We start from the raw sequence: 24,603 nt of genomic DNA on the forward strand, positions 1-24,603 counted from the left end.
TCCCTTTGCTTCACAATCGTCTGCCGGTCAAAGACTTTTGACTGTACAGAGGATTTTACTAGACCCCTGTATGACCAATTTGACCCCTTTCTTGCGCAGTTCCCCAGGCCTTCTGGTAACATTAGTTTCAACAACAGGGTATTCGCCCAGAGTTTATTGAGTGAGCACCCACATGGTGCCAGACTCCTCTGCAGCTGGTTTTCCCCTTTCATATTAAACAGGTCTTTGTACTTTCTTCAATTAGTCGTTTGCTACTTTTGTTCAACACAGTTTGGTTTCTTATTGGCTCTTTCCTCGACTCACCGGCTGTGATGAACTGCTTGGCTTTGCTTGTCTCTGGAGTCAAGGTCGGTACCACAGTGGCAAGTGTCTCTGCCGGGCATGGTTATCAGCAGAAGAGGGCCCTGTGTACCGTTGACATCTCCTGCAGCACACGCTGGCTATTGTTCGCGGCCTTATGATTCCTTCCCCTGAGGTTTCACTGGCCTTGGTCGGAAAGGGCAAGATCACTTCTCTCCTTGTCTGTCACCCTCTGGGTTGGAGTTGTCTTTCTCCTCCTCTTGAGCTGCCGTGCTAAGTTAGCTCTCTCGTTGTGCAGTCTGCCTTGCTCGTATTGTGCTTTATCCTGTGGGGAAAAGGAAGGTTTGTCAGGTGTGGGTGGTTTTAATTAATTGCCTGACTCTGCCTGACCCTTGTGTCCAGACATGTCAGGTGAACAGATCTAGCACTATTTCGTAGGTTTTCACAATGTAAGAAAGTGTTAGTGTTAGAAAAGGGTGTGGGTTTGGGAAACTCAAAAGAGTGAGATTGGTTAAGATTTGTGAAACAAACAGAAATGACCGGGATTATCATGAAAGGAACCAGGGGGATTGTTGGAAAGGTAGTGTTTTGTCAAAGCAGAATGGGAGTTAACGAAAGAATAATCAGAGGGATGTGGAGAAGAAGCATAGGGAGTATTTGGGTGGAAACCAGGAACACAAGGATCCTGGGTGTTGAGGCTTTCAAGTGTAACAGAAATTTACCAGAGGTATAGGGCTGATTGGATTTTTATTAAGGGAGTTTCTTTGGGTGGAAGGGAGGTAGAAGTGGAAAAATCTCAGGGACTTCATCCGCCTCACCTTCTTCCTCTGTATAATACTGCATTCCCCCGAGCATAATCCCGGGTTTTCCTATACAGGTGATTCTCCCTCCCTCGTCTACCCCCAGGGTTGGGATCTGAGAGGGCAAGTTCATCCCTGGCCACCTGCATAAGGGATTCCCGGGCTCTACTTGGGGAATATTCTCAGGTTTCTCACACAGAAAGGAAGTTGTTAGGAGAGAGCATCAGGAGGAGGTTGGTGGAGAGCACCAGGAGAAGGTTGGTGGAGGGCAGGAGGAGGTTGTTGGTGGAGAGCATCAGGAGGAGGTCGGTGGAGGGCATCAGGAAAAGGTTGGTGGAGAGCATCAGGAGGAGGTTGGCGGAGAGCATCAGGAGAAGGTTGGTGGAGAGCATCAAGAGGAGGTCGGTGGAGAGCATTGGGAGGAGGTTGGTGGAGAGTATCAGGAGGAGGTTGGTGGAGAGTATCAGGAGGAGGTTGGTGGAGAGTATCAGGAGAAGGTTGGTGGAGGGCAGGAGGAGGTTGTTGGTGGAGAGCATTGGGAGGAGGTTGGTGGAGAGTATCAGGAGGAGGTTGGTGGAGAGTATCAGGAGGAGGTTGGTGGAGGGCATGAGGAGGTTGTTGGTGGAGAGCATCAGGAGGAGGTTGGTGGAGAGCATCAGGAGGAGGTTGGTGGAGGGCAGGAGGAGGTTGTTGGTGGAGAGCATCAGGAGGAGGTTGGTGGAGAGCATCAGGAGGAGGTCGGTGGAGAGCATCAGGAGAAGGTTGGTGGAGAGCATCAGGAGGAGGTCGGTGGAGAGCATTGGGAGGAGGTTGGTGGAGAGTATCAGGAGAAGGTTGGTGGAGGGCAGGAGGAGGTTGTTGGTGGAGAGCATTGGGAGGAGGTTGGTGGAGAGTATCAGGAGGAGGTTGGTGGAGAGTATCAGGAGGAGGTTGGTGGAGGGCAGGAGGTGGTTGTTGGTGGAGAGCATCAGGAGGAGGTTGGTGGAGAGCATCAGGAGGAGGTTGGTGGAGAGCATCAGAAGGAGATTGGTGGAGAGCATCAGGAGGAAGTTGGTGGAGAGCATCGGGAGGAGGTTGGTGATAGAGAGGAGGTCTCTAAAGAATGTCAGGAGCTAATTCAAAATCATAAGGAGGTTGGAGAAGAAAGCAATAGGAAGTAAGTGGAGAATTTTTCAGATTGTTGGCAAGGAGAGTTTGGAGGAGAGACTGGAGACAAGGTGTTGGGGAGAGTGAGGAGGAAGTGGGAAAACACAAGCAAGTGATTGGAGTAAGTGAGGAGGAGGTGGCAGGGAAGAAGGAGGGGGGTTGGCAGACATTAGTTAGGCGTGGTGTAAGGAACTTTGATACAAGGTTCATTAAGGTTCTAGAGGACTGGGATAACCCAAGGCAGGTTTTCGAGGCAGGAGGAGAAACAAGCGCGAAGCAGAGCGCTTACCCGAGAATCAGAGAGGTGAAGTAGGATGCCTAGATCAAGCTCCTGGGTGGAAGGGGTAGGCAGGTCTGGGGAACCCAGCCTCCATGGAGATGAGGAGACCCTCTTCTGTGGCTCTGCCTAAAACCAGGAGACTAACTCCTCCAGTAACACGAGACACCTGACGGGGGAAGATAGCTTGAGCCAGGTGATGCTGAGAGGAATTGTGTGGGAATTCCTCTAAACCCTTGAACATTGGGAGAGAGATTTGGGAAACCGCTTAAATCTTCAACTGACAGTGGAGAAGGAGGCTCTAGAAAAGAGCCTACAACTCCGGAGCGAAAGACAAAGGGTGCGGAAAAACCCTACAAATCTGGGACTTGGAAGACCAAACTTGGAGATTTTGATGCAGGGTAACTGAGAGACTCAAACAAGACCCCCTCAGTAGAGAGGGACCAGACTTGGGCAGGAAACCTTTAGCCGTGAAAGGGGTTAACCTCAAGTGTTGAGAAAACATGGCACTTTGAGTTCTTTCATCACTTTTTATTGTTTCGGCCCATCCTGTGTAGCTTATCCCTTGTGAAGTTACAGTTTTTTGCAGTTTCTATCTTGGCCAAGTTCTTGATCCTGGTCCCCCTTGTGACACTTCCTTCATATCTTTCCCAATCTCACTCCAGTGGAGCAGAGAGAGCTGCCATATGGTCATGAGATACTATGTTGCCAAGGTCATTGATCTGAGTAAGACAAGGCAATGCTCGCCATATTTTGGAATAATTTCTACAAAGAACAAACTGTGTCTCTGCAAACTGTGCCTGCTTCCCTGATATTTGTATTCTCTACCAACTCCTGACATGAGTTGATTATAGGGGCTTTTTCTCAAGGTTTCCGCACCCACTCAACCTGAGGGAAATCTGTTTCTACCCTCTTTCCATGCAACACCTGTGCGGAGCCAGGCATGAGACGCGGACACAGAGGAGTCATGGTTCTGGTTGGAGACTTTTATTAAACGATAAAGGGGTTGGAAAATGCCTCACTATCCCTAATTTAGGAGGCATTTCCCTACCTCAACCAAAACTAAGGGTCTGTCCTTTGTCAAGATGTCCAAAGTACAAATATGTCCTGTGACCAAAATCCTACCCTAGCCCTCACACTCTAAAGCTAATTTTGAGGTGCCAAGGGTATTGTCTCTGGTCCTCAAAGTGCACACATGTTCATATCCAACACATATGTGTCACTCCAACAAAAGTTCCAAGCATACAATGTTCAAAGTTCCAGGGATTGACTCCCTTCCCTGAGTTTCTCTCCTCAACTAATGAGGAAAAGTTCAAAAAAAGAATAACCACGTTCCTTGTAGCTCAAGGGATAACTCCCTCCTCTTGGTATTGCAATCCACTCCTGCGGAAGTGTCTCCCTTCCCCAGATTTCTCTCCATATTCAAGATAGGTCAGAAACCTAAGGCATGAGTCTTCCTTGGGATTCTCCTCTTACTGCTTTCTGTGTGGTTGGCTTCTGTGTGTTTTCCTTCGCATCTTGCCTTCTTGCCGCGGCTCATCCAAGGCTCTGGTAGCTTTCGTCTCACCTCCTTGCCGCTGCTCTCTGTTTCCCGGAGCGGGCACTGTGTCTCCTTTTGGTTTCCTTGGGCTACTAGCATGGTTGCTCCAGCAGCTCCGCCATCACCAGCTCTTTCTCCGTCGGGACTCCTGACATGTGTCAGTGACAGTGAACTCTCTGTCTTCCTCTTGACTGCAGAGCAGACCATGATTTCTGCAATGCCACCGGGACCTGGCTCTGCATCAAGCTGGAGAAATCAATGTTTCTCTTCCCTTGTCTCATCCTCGTCTCTGTTTTTGAGGTGCTGTTCTTTATGTGATATTGAGGAGGCTGGTGTTGGTTCTTACGAGGAGTACTTATTACTACTCCTTGCCTCTTCCTCATCTCAGTTGTTGTCAAGGTATTCTTTATGTGATATTGAGGAGGCTGGTGTTGGTTCTTACGAGGAGTACTTATTACTACTCCTTGCCTCTTCCTCGTCTCAGTTGTTGTCAAGGTATTCTTTATGTGATATTGAGGAGGCTGGTTCTTACGAGGAGTACTTATTACTACTCCTTGCCTCTTCCTCGTCTCAGTTGTTGTCAAGGTATTCTTTATGTGATATTGAGGAGGCTGGTGTTGGTTCTTACGAGGAGTACTTATTACTACTCCTTGCCTCTTCCTCGTCTCAGTTGTTGTCAAGGTATTCTTTATGTGATATTGAGGAGGCTGGTGTTGGTTCTTACGAGGAGTACTTATTACTACTCCTTGCCTCTTCCTCGTCTCAGTTGTTGTCAAGGTATTCTTTATGTGATATTGAGGAGGCTGGTGTTGGTTCTTACGAGGATTACTTATTACTACTCCTTGCCTCTTCCTCGTCTCAGTTGTTGCGGAGGTATTCTTTATGTGATATTGAGGAGGCTGGTGTTGGTTCTTACGAGGAGTACTTATTACTACTCCTTGCCTCTTCCGCGTCTCAGTTGTTGTGAAGGTATTCTTTATGTGATATTGAGGAGGCTGGTGTTGGTTCTTACGAGGAGTACTTATTACTACTCCTTGCCTCTTCCGCGTCTCAGTTGTTGTGAAGGTATTCTTTATGTGATATTGAGGAGGCTGGTGTTGGTTCCTACGAGGAGTACTTATTACTACTCCTTGCCTCTTCCTCGTCTCAGTTGTTGTCAAGGTATTCTTTATGTGATATTGAGGAGGCTGGTGTTGGTTCTTACGAGGAGTACTTATTACTACTCCTTGCCTCTTCCGCGTCTCAGTTGTTGCGGAGGTATTCTTTATGTGATATTGAGGAGGCTGGTGTTGGTTCTTACGAGGAGTACTTATTACTACTCCTTGCCTCTTCCTCGTCTCAGTTGTTGTCAAGGTATTCTTTATGTGATATTGAGGAGGCTGGAGTTGGTTCCTACGAGGAGTACTTATTACTACTCCTTGCCTCTTCCTCGTCTCAGTTGTTGTCAAGGTATTCTTTATGTGATATTGAGGAGGCTGGTGTTGGTTCTTACGAGGAGTACTTATTACTACTCCTTGCCTCTTCCTCGTCTCAGTTGTTGTCAAGGTATTCTCTATGTGATATTGAGGAATACTGGCAATATTCTTGGAAATATTCTCTGGAGGAGAGCTCTGGGACAATGTGCTCGTCTTGGAAGCAAGACGACGCGAAGCAACACAGATTTGATCCCTGAGTCCGCGCTTAGACACCTCTGGGTATTAACTGCGTTATAAATAACTAATTACAATAGACTTAGCAAGTGGTTGAGCGAGATGGTTGCAATATGCCATCACGACAGGGGAAAGGGTGGGAACATCCCCAAAAGAGAATGGGAGATATGTGAGTTCCCCCAACAATGCATTGTCACCCTACTGAGGGTCGCCTCCCCCCAAGTCATCCTCCGTCATATAGCCGTCCCCAGGGTCAGGACCAGGCAGCACATGAGCAGAGGCCACCGCTGGGAAAGGAGTGATGACATCATCAGATTCATCACACATCTCACTGGCAGAAATATAACTTGAGTTAGTCCATATACAGTGTCTATAAGCCTGGACCTGGACAAGGCGCTAAGCTAGACATGAGACGAATGACCATGGTGCAAGAGCAGCTGTTATCACTATTGGTATCTTTGGATGTGTATTTTGTATTTGAGAATTTATCGAAAATCACATGAAAGAGGCAGGTTGTATAACTGTTTGATCTGAAACCTTCTCTCTTAACCAAAACTGTGCACTCTCGGTGGTCTTGTAGGCTGCCATTGACAATGGGTAGAATGTGCTCCTCAATGTATCATTGGTTCGCTCTTTGCTCTCCTACGTGTTCCTGATGTCTGAAGCGTGCTTTGGACCTTATCTGATATTGCAAGACATTTGTTGTCGGTTGACCTACTGATCAATAAATGATGGAACAATCATTAACGCAGGCTACATTTCTGTCCTAATATCACGGCTTAGATTGGTTGTTCCGTATTCGTTCACTGACCGCTCAATATGCACACTGCTCTTTTCTTTACCTGCTTCCCTGCAGCATCCCAGGCTCTTGTGCACTTCTCTTTCATGCATCATGGTTGACTTTGTTTGACTTGCTCTTTCCCTGCACAAGAACGTATTTGTGTTTTTAACCTGTTGTAGCCTGACATCAATTGAAGAGGAGCTAACCACGGTTTCCAAAATGGTGCAAGAGAAGCAGGAGAAGGTCACCCAGCTGCAGAAGGACATCGTGAATGAGGAGCGCAGTTTGGATCACGGACAACGGTGAGATTACATAGTCAGCACTAGTACAAGGTGTGGCAATCAATGGGCTAATGGAATCCTTCATCACATGTTTTTGAGTTTGCTAAACGGCCTTTCTGCTTATCCATCTTGAAGATTCCTAACCTGCCTTCACTGTCACAAGTAGAAAGGCGTGTGTGAGCACTCACAGAGTCAGACATTTTTCCTCCTCCCAATACACCCCAGCGACTGCCCATACGTACTCTTTTGTGACCCAGGCATTCATTATTGATAGTTATACCGAAAAAGATTGAGGAAGAAAAGACTGAATCCCAAAAGACCGAATTTGGGATGCCCAATTTGACCGCATATATATATGTGGGGGAGGGAAATGTTAATAAAAGTTTTTGAGGGGTAAGGAGGAAGGCTGCAGGGTGTCTTCCCTGCATATTTATGCGGACAAAAGAGGGAGGAAAATAATTGGATCTTTTGGCATTCGTTTTTTTTCCAGACAATTGATGTTAAACCATTATTGACTTGCGCAATGTCTGTCTTGGCAGGATTCCCAGTTTGCATCTTCACAAAAAGTGACTTCTGGAAGATTCGCATTGATTCGCATGGTTAGCCAACATGAAAGAGGTTTTCAAAGGTCTACGGAAATGCACCATGTTTAATTCAGCTTTGAGGGTGCTCATGTTTCACAAAACACTGGGAATGATGGTTTGGAAATTCTAACTGTGTGAGTGCTGTGAGAAACCAGAGTGCGGCCAGGACACATCCATCGCTTTTAGATCCAGTTCCTGGTGGTGGACCAGTGCAGGAGGATCACCTGGGTGAGGGGTCTTCAGGCGTGGGTGTGGGACACTGGATGGTGAGACACGGTATCCCTCCCCCTGCAACACCTTTACCCCATCCTACCAGGAGGATACGTGGGAACCCCCCGTCCCACCCTTTCCCTTTCCCAGCACTTTCACACAGACAGCCCGATCTGGGAGAAAACAGACTCACACCCAAGCAGTGTATCTGACATGTCCCGCTACTATGGTCAGGTGAGGTCAAGCAATTACTGACGATCACTCATACCTGACTTCCATTAGACTTCCCCACATGGATAAAAGGCGGAGCACGAAAGCACACTCTGAGCGAAGCAAAGCACACAAAGGTAAAGCAGTTTCCAGTCAAAAGCTGAACAGCTGAACGAGGGGAGAAAGACGGCAAACCAAGAAGGGTTCATAAGAAGGGAATTACCTCTTCGCTCCTCTACCTCTAACTCCCTCCGGGTCAATCATTTTTTCAAAGAAATGTGCTAGGGGTAGATCTCTATCTTTGGCTGGGGCCTCCCTCTGGAACAGCCTCCCTGCCACTCTAAAACTTGAGGAGAACCATCTCCAGTTCCTGAAGCACCTCAAGACCTTCCTCTTTGCTTCTGCCTTCGCTCCTCCTCTGCCCTGCTGATTTGCTCTCTCTTGGCACTGTGCACCTGGCCACCCTCTGTCCCCTGGGCCCAGGTACCTGCTCTCCCTGCCACCCTCCTGCACTGCCTCCTGGCCACCCCTTGCACTGGGAACTGTATCTGTACCCATACAGCCCCCCCATTTTTCTTCTTTTTCTGTACTTATCAGATTTACACAGTCTGCTGCCTTAAACACAGCACTTGCCACTTGCTGGCAGCACTACCACTGCTTATTGCCTCAATTTTCTATTTATTTTTATTATTATTTATCTGCTCTCCTCTACTCCGCACTTTCCACTCTCCCCCTTCCATGCACTTTTTCCCTTTTCCCTTTGCCATGCAGTTGCACGTTCTCAATGTCGCTGGGCCTAGTAAGATCATTGTTGTGTTGTGTTCTCCCCTATTCCCCTCCCTTGACTAGTCGCGCTCTGAAACACTTGTGTACAAGCGCAATACAAATAAAATATCACATCATATCATATCATACCTTGACCTTTTCGGCCAGACGCCGTTACTTTCAAGAAACCTTCGAGGCAGAAGGCGTAAGGCCAGGAAACCAGACTAAAGAATCCTGCATTGTGTGTCGGAGATAGTGAAGTCCCTACTGTGTATCTGACCAAGGCGGGGAGGAGCCGCAGAAGCCACTGTGGTATCGTCCTTGGCTCCAAGGACAAAGAAGTGTCAGACAGAGCAACACAACCAGTGGGATGGGTAGACCGATGCAAGTCTGTGGGCGGTTTCCATTCTTGAGGGGGCTGCCTGAGGGGGGGGTGTCACGGTTGAGGGGACCTGGGGGGCGGTGTCTGTGTTGAACTCAAGGATGCAAGTGGCAACATTGTATAATGTGCGCTGGAACCAACATTGTTAAAAGCGTGTGGTGAAAGACGCGAGTAAAGCTAAACTGCTGACGAATGTTTGAACTTGAGGAGGAAAGATATGATACTGTTGCCAGAGTGGTCCAGCACCATGGATGTGCTCATGCGAAAGTCTCTGTAAGGTATCCTGCCAAGAGAAATGAAATTAGAAGATAAATGAGAATAATTGTGTGAAGTTTATCGAAGTGGTCCTGTGACAGTTTGTGCAAAACCCGTCGCATATTCTAAAATCTTTCATTTTGATATCATGAGGATCCGAGCCCGAATGAGGGAGATACACATCACAAGAATCCGAGCCTGAACGAGGGAGATCCATATCACGAAGATCCTAGCCTGAACGAGGGAGATCCATATCACGAAGATCCGAGCCTGAACGAGGGCAATCCATATCGGGAAGATCCGAGCCTGAACAAGGGCTATCCATATCAGGAAGATTCGAGCCCGAACGAGGGAGATCCATATCTCGAAGATCCGAGCTAGAATGTGCGAGATCCATAACAAGGGGATCCAAGCCAGAATGAGGGAGATCCATGGTCCCAGCCCAAACTAGGGAGACCAAGCGTGAATATTGTGATAAAAAGGGGGTGTCAGCCCGAAGAGGAAGACCCATGATGAACATTGAACTTGAGAACGTGTGCATGTGAAAACCCTGATAAGAGTGGAACTTTGATATTTGTTTGTTACGACAGGCCCTCTGCAGTAACAGACTGTTATTAGAAAAGAGGCTTTTGCAAAAGGCCCTGATACCTATGCTTTGAACTGTATGCTTGTGGCAGAAAAGCTAGAGTGTGTATGAAGCTCAAACGTGCCATCTTGCATCGTGCTGAAAACTTGGGGAAGGCAAGTCAACGGCTCAACCGAGAGCCGTCCCGACATTATTTCTTGAACACTTTTCTTTTACATACATCATTGTCCCACACCATTTGTATTTAGAAGTAAGGATTGGCAATAGGTTTATTAATATAGGCCCTTTTATTTGACAGAGACTTGACTAGGACTGCGTGATTAATATTTGATGGCCGTAGCTTGCTCCCATCTTTAGATTTAGGGTTAGATAGGCGTTCACCCAGCCCATTTGATGTTCAACAAACCCCTTTGAACTGTGATCACTTGTGTCTGTCTTCGCTGTTTGATACCAGGCTTGCCTTACAGTGCCCACCTAGGTAAGGAAGACTTTGAGGACCACACGCAGTCCCAGAACTATAACGCTCACCACATGAGAGGTAGGTGTCTTGACACTGAATGCACTGACATGATAACCAGGTTTACTGGCTGCACCCCAAAATATGTGCTGCTTTGCTGTGGTCCTCAATGGGTGTGAAAACAAGCTGGACCTCCATCTGTCTCCCTGATTGGTGAGATTTAAAATTGGGGGTTTCAACCCCTTATCTTATCTTATATGAACGTATAAAGCACACATCCACCCAAGGGCATCTTGGTGCTAAGCAGAGTGCATTCAACAGCTCCAACCCTCTGTCACAACATAGACGAAAAGAAACGTCTTCAATGACCAGCGGAAAGATAAATAGTACGCCGGAAGGAAGGGAGTTCCAGCATCTTGCTGTGGTGACAGAGAAGGCACGCCCTCCCACTCGGGAGAGCCGTACCCGTAGAATAAAAATAGTACATGACTCAAGGGAACGAAGCGGATGGTTAGGGACATAGGGGTGAAACTTACACTGCAGGTACTCTGCTCCGCCACCATAGAAGGCCTGGTGGACAATACACATAGATTTGAACTGCGCCCTCTGGGCCACAGGAAGTGTATGGAGCTGTAGTTGGGCCAGGGGGATAGACATGTGATAGGGGGTGCACACCACCAGTCTAGCTGCCGCATTCTGCAGCACTTGAAGGCAGTAGGGATCAGCTATAATGGCTGGGCTAAACATAGAGGGTTACAATAGTCTAATGCACTCAGCACCAGTGCAGCAACCACTGGTGCATGGAACCAGAAGTGGGAAATCCCAACACCCTTCGCGGAACTCTCAGCTTGTAGTGCCCAGACAAACAGAGGCCACCTGAGCCTCCAAGGAGAGTGAAGAGGAACTTGTAAGCCCTGATCCTTCGCAATGGAAACCGGCCTAGGGCAGGGGTCGAAAGAAGGAGGCCAAAAGGCAGAAGTCCAGAGAAAGGAAACAGAGGGGGGCCGACGATCATGATCTCAGTCTTGTCCCCATTTAACTTAAGTCAATTGTGGCCCATCCACGACCCCACGTCCTCCAAGCAACTCTGCAGCTGAGACGCCGGATCAGAAAGATCAAGCCGCAGAATAATCTGGATGTCATCAGCATAGAAGTAGCATTGGAGGCCGTTGGAGTTTATGAGCTTAACCAAAAGCCGGATGTAAGCGTTAAATAGTGTAGGGGACAAGTACGAGTCCAGGGGGACTCCACAAGACAAAGGAACAGACACCGAGCAAAAAGGTGGGAGAGAAAGGGTTTGTGCCCGATCAGCAAGAAAAGCAGTGAACCAGGATAGTACCTGTCCAGTCATCCCAGCCCCGGCCAGGCGAGCTAGCAGGATGGGTTGGTCAACAGTATCGATCTAATAAAGCCAGTGCCCCCACTCCACCCTGATCAGAGAGATGTGCAAGGTCATCCACCACCAAGACCAGCACGCTCTCAGTGTCCCAACTGGGACGGAATCCAGACTGGAAAGGATCGAAAAACATGGAATATTCCAGAAAAGAGCCAAGAAGAGGAGATCAGAGACTCCAGAAGCTGCGTGAAGAAAGGAAGTCGTGAAACTGGATGGAAATTAGAAGGACAGGCAGAAGCCCCCATGTCGCTCTCCCTTCCTCCCTCCTATTCTCACCACATACCGCATGCCCCCTGCTCCACATACACACACACAGCACACACTGAACATACAAATACACACACACACTTACTTGCTGTCCACGCCCACTGGCGTAACAGGGGCCTCCGCAGCCCCCGCGGTGCGGGGGGCCCCGCCAGCACATGTCCTGGGAGGGGCCCCCCTGGAGAAAAGAAAAAGACAAATATATTTTTCTTTTTCAATTTACTCTGCATTCATAAAGAAATGATTTCTGTAACAGAAATCATTTCTTTATGAAGGCAGTGACTACTCCGCCCCCACATGGCATGGAAGACCCTAGGCTGGAGGCATCCATGTCATGGAGTAAGGGGAGCCCTATGACTTAAAAAGAAATAGTTTATTTTTGAAGTCACTCTGCCTTCCCAAGGACATTTTTGCCATTATGGTTCGGTCCTTAATGGAAATAATATCTTTATGAAGTTAAAGTGACTTCAAAAAGAAACAATGGGCCTCATTACGGGTTTGGCGGTAACCGTGCCATGCTACCGGCAGGTTGCTGCCGGACCCCTAATGATTTACCGGTGCCCGACTTCCCGGGAACACGGGGGGATTACAAGCCCAGCGGTCCAGGAAGTCAGGCGCCGGCAAATGGTAAGTCCCCGTTTCCATTGGACTCTATGCGAATGGGGTCCACGGAAGCACCGGCACCATTAATAACGGTGCCGGTGCTTCCGTGAAAACTCTGCGGGTGGGTGCTGTTCCGCCTGGCAGGTCTGGTCTGACCTGCCGGGTGGGATAGCAACCAACTGCAGAGCTGAATTATGTCGGTCCGGAAACAACAGTGCCGGTAAGCTTACCGGCATCGTTCTTTCCAGACTGGCATATTTGTAATGAGGCCCAATTTTTTGGTAAGTATTAGGGCTCACCTCAACCCCATGACGTGTGTGTGTGTGTGTATGTGTATGTGTGAGTGTATGGTGAAAGGGTGCACACTTAAATGTATAGGTGGCTGCCTGTGTGAGTGTATGGTGAAAGGGTGCACACTTTAATGTATGGGTGGCTGCCTGGGTGTGCCTGTATGGTAAAAGGGTACACACTTATATATGTAGGTGGTTGCATGTGTGAGCATATGGTGAAAGGGTGCACACTTAAATGTATGGGTGGGTGCCTGATAGTGTGTGCCTCTCTGGTGAAAGGGTGCACACTTAAATGTATGGGTGGCTGCCTGGGTGTGAATGTATGGTGAAAGGGTGCACACTTAAATGTATGGATGGCTGGGTGTGAGTGTGTGTATATGGTGAATGGTGTGTGTGCTTGCGTTCAGGGGCGCAACAAATCTACATTTCGAGGGGCTAACCCTTCAAATGTTGGTAGAGGCGCTAACTTCATGGGCGGTGGGGGAGGGGCAAACTTATTTGTTTGGGGCATCTCATTTCTTTACACATTTTAATGAGACTATTCTAGTGCAGCTTCAATGTTACAAGCAGTTAACTCTATCCTTTAAGGTTGAAAGCTCCCACTTATGGACTGCTGTGAGAATGAGTGGTCTCCTGTAGCCTCTCTACCCTTCCAATCACACCCCTGGCATGCAAGTATTAAACCCACATCACGATTTCAATTGCCTAAAAAATGTGGCATTTGAATGCAGGTACTAACAGTGAATTCCTTTATGTTAGTAAGTGGTGGGCTCTTGTTAACAGCAAAACCCAGGTGCCATTTAACATCTGTGTCCTGTTCTGTCTGGCGGCAACTGCTGTGAAGGTCGACCAGGTTGAGTCAACATAGCCCAACATTTCAGGGGGATGGGGGAGGGAGTGCTGAATCCCCAACTCAATGGTGTTGCACCAATACTTGCGTTTAATGCCTTGATTACTCATTACTCCTAGCCCTATTCTTCCTCGTCCCAGTGTGTATGAGACAGTACTTGTGTATGAAGCAGAGTGCCTTATACACAAGTACTGGGATGAGGTAGAGGTACATGGAAGTAATGCCTGTCTTAGCTACCTGTAATCGTCATTACTCCTAGTCCCACTTTTCCTCATCCCAGTACTTACCTATGAGGCAAAGAGCCGCATACGTAAGCTCTGGGACAAGGAAGAGGGACGTGGAGATAATTCTGGGCACAGGAGCTGAGTTTGGAGGTTGGGGTAGGGTTGGGAGGGAGAGGGGATGTGTGGGGGCAGGATTTTGCAACAGATCATAAAGGCTGTCCATGTCCAGGCTAAGCAGGCATGATATATGGTATTAGTGGCTAGAGGGGCATTTTGGTGTAGCCAGTCTAGTCATTCCTCAGTTTGGTATGACATTTTTTTAACTGGGCATTTCTGATAAAGCAGTACTGCTAAGTGAATTACCTGGCTAGACTGCAATTTGGGTGCTGCCAGTCTAGCCGCTTCTTACTGCGGCTTTGTATATTTTTCTGGGCATCTGTGATCAAATGATATGATATAAGTCATTTATAACGCACCTGAACACAAGTGTTTCTAGGCGCAACAAGACAAGGGCGGGAAAATAGAGGGAGGACAAGACAAACAATCTTACTAGGCCTTGTGTCATTCAGATCGCACATGTGCAAGAACGAGAGGTGCAAGGGGAAAAAAGGGGGGAAGTGCAAGGGAGAGGGGAGGGAAAAACAGGGCAGCAATGCTCTGAGTAGGTGCAGCCAGGGCAGTGCGGCTGTGGGTAGTACAAGGAGAACAAGGGACTGTAGGGTTACAGTTACAGCCCCTAAGTGCGTGGTAGGCCCAGAGGCAGTGCAAGGGTGACTTATCAAGAAAGAGTCTGGACTCAGTGAGACTGAGGGTAGCCAAGCAACCAGTCGGTACAGCAGACAGGTAGGTCAGGTAGGCCAGCAGGGGAGGGAGAGAGAGAGAATGCCGAAGAGAAGAGGAAAAGTTTGAGCAGTTTCCAGAACTTCAGGTGGTCCGGCTCAAGTTTGAGAGGGGCAGGGAGGCTATTTCAGAGGGAGGTGCCTGCAGAGGAGAGAGATCTACCACCCACTCTCTGCCTGGAAAAGTGTTTAACTCTTAGAGAGTTGTAGGTAGCAGAGCAAAGGGCTTGAGAAGAAAGATATTTTGGGAGACAGCGTTGGATGTAGTGTGGGCCCCCGGCCCAGAAAGCCTTGTGGACAATGCAAAGGGTCTTGAACTTGATCCTTGCAGCAACTGGGAGCCAATGGAGAGATTTCAGGGCTGGAGAGATACGATCCCTGGGTTTGAGGCCAAGGATAAGTCTGGCAGCCCTGTTCTGGATTAGTTGCAGAGGGTGGACAGTAGAGGAAAGCAGATTGCGAAAGAGGCTGTTGCAGTAGTCCAGCCTAGAGAGAACCAAGGCTCTGGAGACAGTGAGCTTCTGGGGAAAAATGAGAAAGGGAAGAGTACCTTTGAGGAGGAGCAGCTGGTAGTGGGACTTCCTGGCGACGTCCGAGATGTGAGGAGAGAAAGAGAGAGTGGAGTCAAAGATGACACCAAGCTTGTTTGCCTCACAGAATGTCGAATGAAGAGGGCACAAGGCGGGCGGCCAGAGTGAGAGAGGGAAAGCAGGGGCAGGAGCCCAAATGAGAAGGATCACCATCTTACTGACATTGAGGCAGAGATCATTGGAGGCACACCAATCCTGAATCACGGATACAGTCAGGAATGAGCGAGAGAGGAGAGGAGTCTGAGGGGAGCCTGAAGGAAAGTGGAGTGTCATCCGCATAACACTGAAAGTTAGAGGCGAAGGTAGAGATCAGGTGGGCCAAAGGGGCCAAGTAGAGGTTGAAAAACCAGGGTGAGAGGATGGAGCAGAGAGAAAGGGACCAAGTTGGACTTGGGAGGAGATGTCCAAGAGGAAGGAGGTCAGCCACTCAAGGGCCTGATCCGTGATGCCCAGGTTCCCATGGAGTCGATTGATCCGGATTGATCAGGATGGCATGGTTGACCGTGTCGAAAGCAGAGGAATATCAAGGAGGATAAGGTCAGAAGGAATGTTGGAATCAAGGTTAGAGAGCAGATCTTCACAGGTGTTCAGGGGAGCAGTTTTCGTGACTCTGGCAGCTCTGAAGCCAGACTGAAGGTCATGGAGCACAACCAACAGATTCTGTGTGGAGAGTAAGGTGGGAGATGGCCAGCTTTTCCAACAGTTTTCCCAGGAAAGGGGTGATGGAGATTGGGCGATAGTTTGCCGGGTAGGCAGGATCGGCAGACAGCTTCTTGGGGAGTGGATGCATAAGGGAGTGCTTAAGGGGAGAGGGGAACGTGCCAGTGGTGAAAGAGTGATTACAGAAATCAGCCAAGGCTGGAGCAAGGGTGTGTGCATTAAAACACATATTTATATAATTCTGCTAGTGCAGTGTGCGGCATATACCTTCAGCAGCACGTTTGTGGGTATTGCGCAAGCGTGATAATCTATGCCGGCCCAGAGAGTGGCGCGACCAGTGATTTGTTGCTGATTTGGGGGGGCCCACTCAGCATGGCTCACAGGAGGGCACCCACATTTTGTGTTGCACCACTGTTCACGCCCAAGTCTTTCTTCCTTCATGGACCACTGAGGACTACCAGCCCCTGCATGCACGCATGTGTAGTGCAGGGCGGTGCTAAGCTGGCCTCAGCGATTTGCAGCCTTTAGTGTGGACCCCATTTTGCACGCAGTCTTTACATTGTGGGCAAAAGAGGACGCACCATTGTGGGCATGTAAAGAAGTTCCCACACTTTTAAGACCAGTTGCACAAACTACAAGGCAAATTTACGAATGTGACAGTCCACACCAGAAGTCGCCAAACATCCATATGAGCTTCTAACTGCTTGTGCCACTTTCTCCTTGACGCTATGCCTCAGAAAATACCCGAATTCCACTGCACATGCACAGTCCCGGGTGATGCGAGGAATGAACATTAGGTTTACCTCTGGGTATGCAAACTCACCATCCGTATATCTGTAAACCCTAACAAGTGTTTTAGAAATATTGATTCAGTCAAATCAAATTCTTTCAGGCGTGACTGTCCCCACAAACCAACTACATACCAAGCAATGCCCCTAATATTTGCTTCACACATTTTCTAAATTGACAAAATTGTGTTTCTGTTATAATTGTCTGGAAAGCTAAAGATTCCTTTATTTTCTTGGTGGCCAAGGGAGTAGTAATACCTTCGAGCACTCCAATCAAAATATCAAACCCTTGTCCAGGGACGTCCTTTCACCAAAATGCCAGAGGTAGCAGTAGTGATATCACTCTACCCTTGAACTCTTAAGACATCAAAGGAAGTGATGTCATTTGACCCTGGCTCCAAGTGACATCCCAGGAAGTGATGGTACATGACCTTTCACCCCTTGACAAAACCAGAAGTTGCATCAAAAAGCATTGTTCCTCAGTACACTAAGAAAAGTATGGTTACGATATCACTGTAATATGATATACATTTCATACAAGAATGGATCACCATATGTAGCGTTAATATCAGTATGTATAGGCCCATATTACCAAATTACTGTCAATGTAAGCAGGCATCCAACACAGCAACCCTGACTATTGTACATCACTTGGACTAAACTGTAAACAGACAGAGCTTCTCGAAGAGGCCTAAACCCCAAAGCCCAGACATCAAGTGCCTGCCAAGTGTCTGGCCACAGACTGGAAACAGCAACTGACCAGCACAAGTCCTGCCAGAAAAACAATGGTCTGGAGGGTTGGCCAGAGCTGTGCCAGTGGTTATGAATGATGATTTGAAACCTTCCAGCCATCACATTTCTGTTTTGCTTATTATGTAAGCAGCCCACTGTTTTTATTTGTTAGATGGGGGATAGAGGGGAAAGGTGTATTGCAGGTCTCAGCAATTGCAGGGTTTTTTATTTAAACATGTAGATAGCAGCAGCTCCATGACATCACCCCTAGAAGAGGCCCATTTTATTATTTTCTTTGGTCCTTTATATCTTGCTTAATGCCTCCTCCAGCTTCTAAGCACTGGAGCAGGAACTGAACCCATGTTTCACTGCAGCCTCTTGTTCCCAAAGCAAGTGCGTTGCCCCTGAGCTATCCCTTAGCAACAGATGGTTTACTTCAAAGGCGGAGCGTAATTTCTTGTAAATTAATGATCTGACCATGTGCCTATCTACAGTGTCCCTGTGGTGCAGGCCTGGAAGATCTGGGTCAGGTCACACAGTGCCCAGGCAGGATTGGTGGCAGAAGCCACTGGGGCCACACCCCTCTCATCACAGGCCTTGTGGCTCACAGGATGTGCAAAGCAGACGAGAAACACAGATGAGATTTGCGTTCACTGAGTACTGCAGACTGCTCTTACCCATTCCCAGCTGGCTAGATGTAACCCCATGCCCTTCCTGCTGCTACAGTACTAGGTATGAGCTGCACAGACAGCCCCGCCTCTGAACCCATCCATTCAGGCATTCTTCACTAATGGACTGCCAACCTGCTAGTGATGGTGGCTTCATGGCTTTTCCTGCATCCCTGTTATTTCTCCAGCTAATGAGATCTAGATTCCAGGTGAAAAAAGCGGTGGCACATTTATCTGCAACTGCCTTTTTCATGTGCAACACAGAGATCTGCCCTTGGCACTGCCTCTTCGTCCAGTGGGCCAGGAGTCGCAAGGACAGGTCTAGGGGTAGCAGAGGGGGAGCCAAAGGTAGCTACTGCTACCCCTGGCAAACCTGCAAATGATGTCCCTGCCTTTGTCCATTCTACCCCCTTCATGTAGAATTTTTCGTTTTAACTTAGAGTGGCTTCTGGGGCATCTTTTAGGGATTGAGGAAAGGATATACTACGGGGAACCACCAGAACATCCAGAGATGCGCCTTAGTCAACATGTGTGGATCCTCGAGGGGGAAACCCTCTAACTTAACTTAACACCCCATAGCAGCAGCAGCGCTTGGGAAGGAGAAGGGTTTCCTGCTCCCTGCAGCGCCAGCATTTAAACAGAGAAATACTTCCTTCCCCTCCCAGAAGGAAAAAGCAATTTTTGACAGGGGCGGGCTCACTAGAGGTTCTCCTGTTCCTTGTGATGGCCTTTCAAAACCAGAAACACACAAAATGAACTTCTGTGTGGCGGAACAGCAAGAGGCAAAGCAGGAGCAGAGCAGCAGCCAAACACGTCGCCTGCACAGGAAAGAAAACGATAAAGACGCCCCTCCCCTGGAATAGGAAGCCAATTAACCACTCAATGTGAACGTTTTTCTCAGCTGATGGGAGGAACGGGAGGACATTAAAATGGAAGCTAAAATCCAAGGGACAGTGTCACTGAGCTGGGAGCGGAAGAGTTTGATGGGCAAGCTGGGGAGCACCAGAGGGGGAATTCCTTGAACCCCAGAAGAGGGATTTTCTCCAGTGGGTCAGAAGGAGAGCCCCTTGAATCCCCAGAAGAAGGCTGTGCTCCAGTGAGCTGGAAGATAGCCCCGTAAGCCCAGAAGAGGGATGTGATATAAAGGAGCGGGTCAGGGGTGGGGGTAAGAGAAGGAGTGAGTGTGTGTTGTGTGTGGACTGATTCAGTGAAATAGTGAGTGAGAGTGGGTGATCCTTTGATTCCCAGCACAGGGGTAGAGCCCCTTAAGCCCCAGAGGGGTGTGCTCCCATGACTGGCACAAAAGCCTGTAGCCCAGTAGAGAGGCCCAAGGGAGGTGGAAGTGAAAAGTAATGAGAGAGAGTGACTTTGATCCCTAGAAGAGGGGGTGTGATACACTGAAGAGAGAGAAAGAAAGGGGGGGTGTAACAACAGGTGGGGAGCCCCTTGGCTTGGAATAGGGGAGTAAGTAATGGATAGAAGTAGAGGCCCAATAAGTGAGGTCTTTTGGGACTCTTGGCGAAGGGAGAACGCCCTAACATCCCGAGGGAGGCGGAGAGACCTTGTTGATGCCAGAAGAAAGGATAAGAACTGAGCTCTAGGAATCACTACGCAGAAGATCTCGCTGGATCTCTATTTGTCCTACATATAAAATCTTGCTTTCGAGGACTACCTTACCCATGACTCTTTGTTACAGCCACCCTGAGTACATTTCCATGCAATAGAGTCATGTGTTACTTTTGCTTAATGGATCCCTTTAACTTTATTCCAGTTTTGGCAGTTGTGTATTCCCTTGGCCATGTGACAGTTAATTGAGAAATATATGCACCGTGTACTTCTCTTAGTAACCCCCCATTTACGGAGGGAGATTACAAGCTCTCAGAGATTTTCTTCCTATTTTATCAGTGCCCTGTAATGAAACATTGTAGTTGTCACTTGGTTATAATCGATATACAAGGATCTTAATCACACAACAGAGGTTATCAGCTGCAGCGTTCACTTAATAGACCCGGTTGCTATTATAATTGATCGAAATATAGGTAGTTGTGATAACAATACTATCGATCCGAATATGAATATTTACTTTTTTTGTTTGTTTGTTTGTTTGTTTGTTTATTTTATTTATAGTGCGAGCCAGACCCGGAGGTATTCGGGCGCGTGTTCAAGAATACTTTAAGCTTGCAGGTTACAGTTACACATTCCAAGTAGTTACATGATGCATTGACAGCAAAAGGATGACAATATACATGGTTATATACACAGGTATTTGTACACAGATGTGTATACACAGTATACATTGAGAATTAAAAGATCATGCCAGTATACGTTCAGTTGCAGGTTAACAGGTGGGTCAGGCATGAGTAGTCCTAGTGTTGGTCAGTTATAGGTCATTTTCTTTGAGCCATTTAATGCAGTTAAGTCTGAAGTGTGGATAGGATTGGTCAGACCTTAAGGAAGATGGGAGGGAGTTCCACCACTGAGCTGCTTTGACAGGGAAACTGTTTTCTCCGGCTGTGCTCAATTTGAATGGGGGCACAACTAGCTGGTTGGTAATTATGCTTCTCTGGTAGGTCTATTAGAAGTTCGTCTTTTGAATCTTTCTGTTAGGTATTTGGGGGCTAAGTCATTGATACTTTTGAAAGTTAGTGATACTGTTTTAAGTTTAATTTTGTCAGCTGTAGAGAGCCAGTTAGATTGTCTTTTGACATCTCAGATATGCTCTCTTCTTGGGATTCCTAAGGCAGCTCTGAGGGCATTGTTCTGCAAGGTTTGGATTTTTTGCAGCGTGTGTTTATTAGACCCTATGTATAGTGCGTTGCAATAATCCAATTTGGATAATACCAGAGCTCATGATAGGGTGAGGGAGCTGGTCGTGGACAGGTATGGTTTAGCTGCTGTAATCAGCTTACAGGTGTAAGCGGTGCTAGAGGCCATCGCATTCACCTGCTTTGTTAGGGAGAGGCAAGAGTCGACGTAAACACCTAATGTTTTGACCTCTTTTGCTACTTTGATGGTGTTGCCATCTATAACAAATGATGAATCATCATTGTTTAGTCTTTTGATATTTTGTGTGTTCCCCAGTATGATGAGTTCCGTTTTGTCATCATTCAGGCATAGACCATGACGGGCTATCCATGGCTGAATGATGAGGTATATCTTGTTCACCAAGGCCAAATCCTGTTCATAATCCCCCGAAAGTGGGATGAGAATCTGAGTGTCATCTGCTAGTTTGTGTAGGTGACACCCAGAAGGTCCAGATCATCGAACAGGGGCTTCGTGAAAATGTCATACATGGTCCGAGAGACACAGGATCCCTAGGGAATGCCACATGTGATGGGTACTGGGTCAGCCGCTGCAGAGGAAGAGAAAACCCTGATGGTTCTGCCACTTAAGAACGACTTGATCCATGCAATGGCATGTGTGGAGAAGTGGGCCGCAGATTCCAGGTAGGTACATAGCACATCATGGTTTTGTGTATCATATTAGAAACCCTGCCTACGGTATTTGATTTCTCTGGTTCAGATTCTAAATTTTAGGCCATATCTTCCCGCCTATTTTCATTTGATGCCAGCAATCGATCCAAGAGGTTCTTGGGCCCGGAAGAAGCGTATTCCCGGCAACTCTCTCGATCAGAAAAAGGAACGTAAACATTAGTTTCTTATAAATATTGATTGGGGTTCTTTCACTTTTGCACTTTACATGTTGTGTGTGATTTCTATATTGTATAATTCTATCAGAATAATGTTTAACTATATGTAGACGATATGTAGAATGTTTAAATGTATAAAACCGCGAGAGGACTCTAGCTGGATTGGATGTTCCGATGTTTTTGCTATTTATATATGTTATTGTGTATCAATTTATTGCTGGCTGTTTAATCTGTGTTTTTAGACTTTGCCTGAAATAAACTTATTTGAATCTAAAATACACTCCAGACGCTCCATAGCATTGACTTTCCAAAAGCAGGTTGATGGGATATGAAAATAACGAAGAATTTGAAACGCCCTAGTTTAAATTAGATCTGCAGAGGGTCCTTGTGAGTCCAGCGGTAGCGTCAAACCGTGCAGTATCTGGGAATACTGCAGGCTCTACTGCCCAGCCCAGTTCCAAGTCTTCTTCTCCGATGGTGTGTTCCTCAACACACAAGCATTACTGCCTACAGTATTGCCCAGGTGCTGTTACTGTATACAGTAATACTAAATGTCCTCCATCTTAGCCTTACAGCCCTCGAGATGGGGAGTAACGGAGGGGTCTGCATGGTTCTGAATCAGGCTAACCATGTTCTGTTACAGCAGGCAGTAACGGTAATTCCGTTTGCTGGTATTTCCAAGGGTTATCCTGTCGAACCTGGAATTAGGCTGTGGTATTGTATAATACTGCTTCCCTGAATCTCAGTGAAATATTCCTCATGTGGACGCATGCTATGCACTGCTTAGAGCAGCAATCGGGGGTGCGGGTGAACCCTGTAGAAGTGCACCCCTTTGCTCCTGAGTTCAGACCCCCTCTATTTTCAGAGTCATGCCAGCCGGCCTCTTCGCCTCGGGCATGATGCATGGTCTCATGGGTGCTTTCTGCTTCATGCTTAAAAGTCCAGGAGGCGGCTTAGGTCAACGCAATCCTCCCAATGCAGACCTGGCTCCCGGATCTGGCGCCACACCGGACCCTGGACTTCTCTGTGGGTATGCCGCGGGAAGCCTGTCTCCACCAGTATCTGGAATCCGTCCCATCCCTGTCCCAAAACACTCCGTGTCAGAGGTTCCAACCGTAGATGACTAAATTTGTGGACTGTAATCACCACCACTTCAGGAAGGGTTGCCAACCAGCTGTAAGGCCTCCGATTGTACAGGTGCCTTGGAAGGGCCCCCACCAAGCACCCCCAAGATAATGTATTTTTCCTGCTTGACTACTTGTATGATACCAGATTGAATGTGTGGTTGTAAACGTGGTGCAAATGTAACATTGTGGCACATTTCAGTCTTGCAGACAACCATCCAGTTTATGTACAAGGTCTGCTATTCTATCATTGTTTACATTAACCCTTTCTCTTTTGACCCCCACAGGGTTTATCTGTTGGGAAAGCGCCATGCTCTGCAGGAAGCCTCCCAGCAGTTCTATCTCTCCCTTTGCTCCCAAACCAAACTCCAGGCACAGAGAGATTTACTTCAGAAGAAGATGGCCCAGGTTGGCTCCAGGGATCCGCCGCCAGCCCTTCTGCTTCAGGACGACCAGCAATCGATCTGCTCCATCGTGAGTCTCCTCGGCCTCCCCCACAGCCGGCCACCTCACATAGGAGCAGGCTACTTGACTCACACATAGTCAAAGTTATCTGCCAATATAGGTAGCATGAATTGTGCAACATGGGCAGCGGAGAAGCAATACATTGGAATAGGATGGAAGCAGTCCAGTGGGGGATGGAACTAGAGACCAATGACAATGCACTTATGATAGGTTTATGGCAAGCAGTGGGTGCTGAGGGGTTTATTCAAGGTCAGAGGGGCAGAAATTAGCCACATCACGTCTGGTAGGCTGTTCTAAATTCATGGAGAAAATAAGATGCACCTTTTCGCTCACCAGTGTTAGAAGTTGGCTCTGCACCTTTCTCTCATATGCCTGCCAGGCGGGCAGCACACAGGTGTGTGTTCTCTTCAAAATACCGAATTCATGAGCCTCATCACGTCTTATTTATTTATTTACATTGCATTTTTCCATTTGTAAAGCGCCCAAACCCTGAGGCACCAGGGCGCTTTTGCGAAACCAGCTACATGATACATAAACTTAATGTAGCAGTGTATAACGTGCCATGGACATATGGACATGCAGAAAAAACATCAGTGCAGGTTGAAAACAGTAGGTAACTTTTATGGCATGTGCGGGCTCCGTGCCAGGTTTTCAGCGCCTTGCGGAAGGACCAGTAGGAGTTCTCTGCTCTTAGTTCTGGGGGGAGGGAGTTCCAATGGCTGACAGCTACAGTCAGGAAGGTCACCCCACCTTCATTGGCTCTTTTCACTTTTGGTAGGGTGAGTCGATGAGCATAGAGAGACCTAACCGTTCTGATGATTTCGCTCTCTCAATTTTCTGGGAGTCGTATTGCGGGGTGGTGTTGCTCAAGCATTTGTGGGTGATGGACAAAGTTTTGAAAATAATCCTTTCCCGGATAGGGAGCCAGTGCGCCTTTTTTCTGGCGGCTGAAATGTTGCCTCTTCTGGGGATGTTTAGCCCAGCTCTGGGGGATCAGGGGGGGGGGGGGTGGCGTTGTTTTGGATTATCTGTAGTTTGTTCATGTTCTGTTTGGATGTCCTGGCAATTTCGTGCCAGCGGTGGCTCTAGCAATGGTCAGGCAGCGCTCTGTGGCGTCAAGCCTTGTCTTACAGCAGTGATGAGTTTGGCAGTGTATGCTGCCGATGAGGCCACTGCAATAACTTGTTTGGTGATGGAGAGGGTGGCATCCAGGTGGACGCCCAGTGTTTTTACTGCGG

The 24,603-nt window shown here is 47.8% G+C and overlaps 1 protein-coding gene across 2 annotated transcripts in view; it reads left to right on the forward strand.

The window, feature by feature from the left end:
• FES (FES proto-oncogene, tyrosine kinase) overlaps positions 1–24,603 on the forward strand; it is a 474,871-nt gene that overhangs the window by 341,752 nt on the left and 108,516 nt on the right. For both annotated transcript variants that reach the window (XM_069625186.1, XM_069625187.1), the window contains exons 8-9: positions 6,673–6,795; positions 23,188–23,374. In XM_069625186.1, the coding sequence (XP_069481287.1) occupies positions 6,673–6,795; positions 23,188–23,374 (310 nt within the window). The remainder of the gene's footprint in view (positions 1–6,672; positions 6,796–23,187; positions 23,375–24,603) is intronic.

The sequence above is a fragment of the Ambystoma mexicanum genome, chromosome 11 (genome assembly GCF_040938575.1).
Source record: "Ambystoma mexicanum isolate Mex_15411 chromosome 11, UKY_AmexF1_1, whole genome shotgun sequence".
NCBI classification, from domain to species: Eukaryota; Metazoa; Chordata; class Amphibia; order Caudata; family Ambystomatidae; genus Ambystoma; species Ambystoma mexicanum.